This window comes from Lycium ferocissimum, chromosome 10 (assembly GCF_029784015.1).
Source record: "Lycium ferocissimum isolate CSIRO_LF1 chromosome 10, AGI_CSIRO_Lferr_CH_V1, whole genome shotgun sequence".
In the NCBI taxonomy this organism is placed as follows: domain Eukaryota; kingdom Viridiplantae; phylum Streptophyta; class Magnoliopsida; order Solanales; family Solanaceae; genus Lycium; species Lycium ferocissimum.
This window is the reverse complement of record NC_081351.1, coordinates 48,259,952-48,266,314: the sequence shown is the minus strand read 5'-3', so window position 1 is coordinate 48,266,314 and position 6,363 is coordinate 48,259,952. Positions and strand designations below refer to the sequence as shown.

The 6,363-nt window shown below is 32.1% G+C and overlaps 1 protein-coding gene across 1 annotated transcript in view; it reads right to left on the bottom strand.

Annotated features, from left to right (window-relative positions):
- LOC132034975 (O-fucosyltransferase 11-like) overlaps positions 1–2,980 on the bottom strand; it is a 7,667-nt gene extending 4,687 nt beyond the window's left edge. Inside the window, exons 1-3 of the mRNA XM_059425298.1 lie at positions 2,513–2,980; positions 831–909; positions 285–419 (exon numbers count right to left, since the gene is read on the bottom strand). Coding sequence (XP_059281281.1) covers positions 285–419; positions 831–909; positions 2,513–2,944 — 646 coding nt within the window. The 5' untranslated portion in view covers positions 2,945–2,980. The remainder of the gene's footprint in view (positions 1–284; positions 420–830; positions 910–2,512) is intronic.
- Between the last annotated feature and the right edge of the window lie 3,383 nt (positions 2,981–6,363).

Genomic DNA, 6,363 nt, shown 5'->3' with positions numbered 1-6,363 from the left:
ATCATTCAAGAAGAAATCATGGGGGACCTCAAACCCCAATCTAGCTAGGAGAAATCAAGAGCTTAATCTTTACCCTCGAGTAGCTTGGTTTTAGTTTGCCTGTTAGTTTCTATGTTCCTGGACTCTTGGGACCCCTGTCCATGAGCCATTTTTTTTCCTGAGCTGTACATTTCACAATTTTTTTTTGGTTAATAAAAGTCTTTATTTACCCAAAAAAAAAAAAAAAAAAAAAAAGACCGCTTAGACCAAAACCCTGGGGGTCTCAAGTACAAATTAACTATAACCGATTTGCAATTTTAAAATTTGCTTGGGAAATACATTGACATTTTGACTCAGCATGAAACTACATACCGATGATCGCTGCTGATTGAGGCCACCATTGGCATCAACAATTAAGTAAAGATTGGCTCCAGGAGAATCTGAAATAATACATTCTGTTAGGTTCCTGATTTGATGTAACTATATGCATTCCTACAGGCTACAGTGTCCACCAACTTAACAAATTTGACTAGATGAAAACTAGTGAATGTGCAGCGCAAGTTATCTCAATGCATCAATTCGGACTTGGTCAAGCTAAAATTTGATTCCAGCAGGCTAATATTCAGTACAAAATTTATAAGGTGGTTTGAAGAACCTTCCAATGATAGTGCTTATTCTGTGTATGACCAATAATAATTGTCACTTTATCGTGAAAATGCAATTTTGACCAAAATCCAGTTCTACTGTTTGTTTATGGAAAGTCAAATGCATACAAAATGTCAAGATGCGAGAGCAATTCTCAGGAAGAACAAAATCTAGCACAAGGCAACAAGACCATGTTATTTTGATACCTTTACTTGAGGCAGTAGTCCCGATGGAACAGGGTCTTTTCTCTTTTAGCTTCCTTTTGTATATCCAGACAGAAGATAGCTACAATAAGATTGGTGGATCAAGTCAGCTAATTATCATAACATAACAAAAGTTAAACAAATACAAGGTTCGACACAATAACTGGACTAATTCAGCAATACTTAAAACAAAATGCTTCTTGTTTTTCTGTAAAATGCTGCAAGAGAAGAGGGGATGGGATGCAATGATAGAGGCATCAAGGTGCATGTAAATTGGCCCGATTACATTTATAAAAACTATAAAGCCCGTCTCATTTTAACTGTCGCTTTAGCTCAAACAAATTGTCTCAAAATAATTGTCACTATAGGAATGCAAGACTAAAGTTGACAACTGTTCCAACTATACCCTAGTTCTTTTTCTCAATGGGCGTGAAAAAAGCTAAAACGACATTTAAAATAGGACGGGGGAGTATGTATTGTTATGGAGCAACAAAGCATAGCCACAGCCATTTCAACCGAACTGTTCTGTCATCCAAAATAAACTACTCATAAAATGGAATTTATATGATATAATTTGTTAGATACGTAGTTTAAGAAAGAAAATATTGCCCAAGAAGCTTGTGGTTTAAAATAAGCTATATATATTTGTATGGCTGTAGATTATTTCATTAAGGGTAAAAGGAAAAGTTTTAAGTTAAATTATTTTTAAATATAAAAATATATGAATCTTTTTTGGGACAGAGGAAGTACTAAATATTCCACTTGTCCCAAATTATTTTTCATTGTGCTTTTCAAGATTCAAATAGACTTCTCATAGCGACATCTTTTTTCTCTCGTCCTCTCAAAGTGACCTCAGACGTGAACAAATTAGTCACTACAATAATATTTCGAAAGAAGTTACATTTTTGCTTTCAAAACATCCAAAAAAAGGTCAAATAAATTCGTGTTAAAGTTAAAGATAATTGACCATCACAGTAGCGCCAAAATGGACAACAATTTGACCGTCGCTAAAAGTAACCATAAATAGATCTTTTAACTCTTCATAAAATCACAATATAACACTCAACTAAAAATTTCTCTTAAACATTCTCATTAAGAAATTATTTATTATTGGTTTGTTTACTAAATTACCCTTATAAATTATAATTATGTTTTGAGAATAAGTTTGACTACTCAGTCCGTTACAAAATAAATGCCACTTAGAAAAAATCAAGCGTCACCTTAGGGGAATTCAACACAAAATAGCAAGCGTTTTTAACTGTGCCCTTTTAAAGAAATAGTCATTTTTAATATTACTCACTTCTTAAAAAAACACCTAATAAATAAGGCTAGTTTTATAAACTCCAAATTATGTTTATTGATTTCTGAATGAACGTAATTTTTCCTAAGGTGACACTTATTTTGGACGGGACGGATAATTATTTATGTAGTAATAATGTAACATTAAAATAAAATTAAAAAAAATCTCTCTTAGTTTACTGAAATTTAATTTTTAATATAAAGGACGAGTAAAAAGGAACTAGGGAGTAGAAAGGTTAGAATCTCTCCTCTGTTCCCTCTTCCTTACTGCTTTCCAAAATTAAAGTTGAAAAGGGTTTACACGAATTCCAAAAACACAAAAACTCTTCACCGGAAAAGGCAATTTAATTAGATCCGCTAATAAATGAAACCAGAGCAAAAAGTACCTCAACTGTAGAAGAATTATCAGCTTCAATATCAACCCAAAGATTCTGAAAAATCTCATGGCTTCGATAAACAGCACCAGGTGCTAAACCTGAATAATGTTGTAGCAGATAAAAGCTTATAAGTCCAGTAAAGTAAAGAAGAGGGACAAGCAACAGTAACTGCCGCCGGTACAACATTGTAAAGCTTCCTCGCCGACGTAGTCTTCTCCGACAACTTTGGCGGTTTCTCGGCGATGTCGGCGGCGAGGAGGAGCTTTGTATGTTGTTGTTGTTAATGGTGGAACCATTTGTACTTATTTTCAAAGACATGATAGTACGAAGAAAGAAAGAGAAAAATGTAAGTGAGAGATTTGAGAATTGTGTTGAAGTTTGTGAGAGAGTAGAGACGTAGTGGAATAAGTAGAGTGGCCAATGGAGTATGGAGCCAACCATGGAGGAGACTGAACATGCTGACAGTAAATGCCTTTTTTGACTTTGACTTCTCTATGACTTTCTAAATTTATTTATTTATAAATGAAATAAAAGAGAAAAGATATCTGTATTATGTTGTCTTTGGTTCAAAAAATCAAGAAATTGCTTTTGCAAAAATAATTGAGAATGCAATTACTTCCCCCTTTCTAGATTATTTAATTATTGGTTCTTAAAAAAAGATATATTTTTATATTTAAAAACAATTAGTTCTTATATTTTTTATTTTATTCTTAATGAGAAGGTTTTTATAGCTGCACAAATATTATTGTATATTTAAGGCCATAAGTCTAAAAGTTTTATAGTCACACTGATATATATATATATTTAAGTTTCAAAAGTTTTTATTTTCTTTTTCTCTTTGAATTTCATCCTGAATTTACTACTATGACATATAAATTAGAAAGGAGAAAATATCTTAAGAAAAGTAATTTTAAGTCTTTTGTTATAAATGAAATATAAAAAGCATTGTTATTTATACTAATTAAGCCAGCACTCCAGTGAACACCACACGTCCTTGCTGTGGGCCAAGGTGTTTCACAATTAGCGTCTAGAAGTATATAATTTGATAGTTGGGATATTTTAAAGTGGCTCCTTAATTATACAATGTCAATGTTGAAGTGCATGCTTGGGGTATTTGTATGAGTGGCTGTGAGTTACGTCCACAAGCAAAGTTAAGATTTTGAGTTTATAAATTTTGAATCACATTATTGTTACTTACTGAATTCTTATATATATTAAATAATTTTTAACATAATTATAGAATTTAAGTCAAAATTATTGAATTCCGCTAAATCCTTATAGGTCCGACCCTGAGTATGTCGTTTTAAAAGAGATGGATTTTTGAGAATTGAGTAAGATACTCAACCCCTAAACTCCCTATTGCGGAAATGAATAAAGTGCCATTTTTCGGTTAAGAAAAAAGAAGTAAGATAGTCAAAAGTTGAGCATGTTCTCGCTTAGTGTTTACTATATTATGACGTCAATTTTGGGTCGTAACACAAGATTTAATTGTGATGATACAAAGTGTTCGAGTTGATGAGATCATGAAGATCTTTTTAACGTAGGTATGGCATGTCATAATCTATATATTATATACTCCTAACAGATAAATAGCATAAAGCTGTCGAAGCATGAGCCCGGGACTTTTTTAACCCAAAAAATAACTTTTGGAACCAAACTAACCCTTAAAAAAAAAAAAAAAAAAAAAACCAAAGTATTATGTGCGTGAAGCGACTAAGCGTAACACGTATTTTGGTCCTTTTCATGCACGGATTACGTGGGTGAAAGAGGTACTTTTTTTTTTTTTAGCTATCAAAATCACGTTTTTTCATACTTTGAACAAAGATTAGTCATGTTTCAAAACCCCAAAATATCAATATTTTATATAGAACTTAATATATTTTTTTGCGTACAATAACATCGGCTCATTAGATCAAGTATACCTAAACGTTTGGATCGTCGTTTTAGGGGTTGTAAAGTGCTCCGAAGTAAGTTTTGTTTGCTTGGAAACTTGTCATCTTTGTTCTTTGGAAATCAAACTCAAAATTAAGCTTTTTTCTGTACTTTGACTGAAGATTTGTCATGTTTCAAAACACCGGAATATAAATATTTTATATAGAACTTCATTTTTTTTTTTAGCGCAAAATAATGTGGGCTCATTACATCAAGTATACATATATGTTTAGATCGTCGTTTTAGGGGTTGTAAAGTGCCTCGAAGTAAGTTTGGAAACTTGTTATCTTTCAGTTTTTTTTTTGTACTTTGACTGAAGATTAGTCATCTTTCAAAACGTCGGAATATAAATATTTTATATAGAACTTAATATTTTTTTTAGCGTACAATAATATCGCCTCATTATATCAAGTATACATATGCCTCTTCACTCACGTAAATAAAAAATAAGGACAGGAGCATAGGTAGAAAACTAGCTGTAAATTGTTAAAACTTCAAATGGTCATAACTTTGCGCTCGGATGTTCGATTTACGCGATTTTTTTTTTTTTGACCCAGGGTACTTTTTTGAGATCTAGCGGGTCAAACGGCCGTTGGCGGTTTGGCCGGGTCGATTTTCTAAAAAAACGTCCATTATCCCATTCAATTTGAATTTTCCCCCAAATTGGTGCACAATTTTCATTCTTCTCTAGTAAAAATCGAATGATAAAAAATCTATTTCGAGATGCTAATCCCGTGGTAATGATGTTTGAATGTCAATTTCGAGGTTCGAAATTCAATTTATGAAAACGAGTTAGATAGCATTAGTGAACAATACAAAAAATAAAAAGTGTCTACTTTGTTGCCTTCACCAATTTGGCTTGGTGGTTTAGCCTCTCTTTTTTACTTACTTTTTTTTTTTTTTTTTTTTTATGCCAACATCATGGGATCAAACCTTGATGGGAGCATTGAATGAGATATATTATACCTTGGTTGAACCTTTAGTATTGGATGAATTATTTTTGAGTATAATATTTTTATTTCAACACACTTAAATTAAAACCCTATAAAATATGACACTTAGATCTAAAGATGACAAGTTTCCAAGCAAACAAAACTTGACAAGTTTCCAAGCAAACAAAACTTACTTGGGCGCTTCTATTTACGCCCCTAAAAAGACGATCAAACGTTTAGGTATACGATGTAATGGTACCGACGTTATTGTACGCAAAAAATATATTAAGTTCTATATAAAATATTGATATTTTGGGTTTTGAAACATGACTAATCTTTGTCAAAGTATGGAAAAAACGTTATTCGATATCTTAAAAAAAAAAAAAAAAAAAAAAAAAAGGGTACCCTCTTTCACCCAGAATGCTGTAGTGAAAGGACCAAACCAAAAGTTTAGTTTGGTCCTTTCGCCTGTATCCCGTGCGTGGCTCCTTTGATTCTTTTTTTTTTTTTAAAGGGTTAGTTTGGTTCCAAAAGTTATTTTTTGGGTAAAAAAAGTTTCGGGTCCTCGAAGTATATTTGCATGTCAATGTCATGCAACCTGTTATCCAATATGAAATGTTTCAGAGTAAATGCAAAGTGTTAGTCATTCTCTTTGCCACTTTCGGTTGAGGTAAATGTGCATCCAATTCTGTGTGAATGAGGAATGTTGATGGTTGGCTTAAAAAGGATTTTCCTAAATAACTACTGAAGGGCAGTTAATGAGAGGACAGGGCAAAAGAATTACTAGTAAGGCCCCGTTTAGACATGATTTGGAATCATGATATGAAATTAATTATTTGAAATTGAAGTTTTGTTTGAACATGCAATTTAAATTTTTTAAGTTGTATTTTTTTTTTCAATAAATATAAAACCTCCATAAGTTGTGAAAACCATCAAAACTTAGATTCTTATACAATCTTACCAAATGAGCCAATCATAGTTCATAATAAAGTTAAT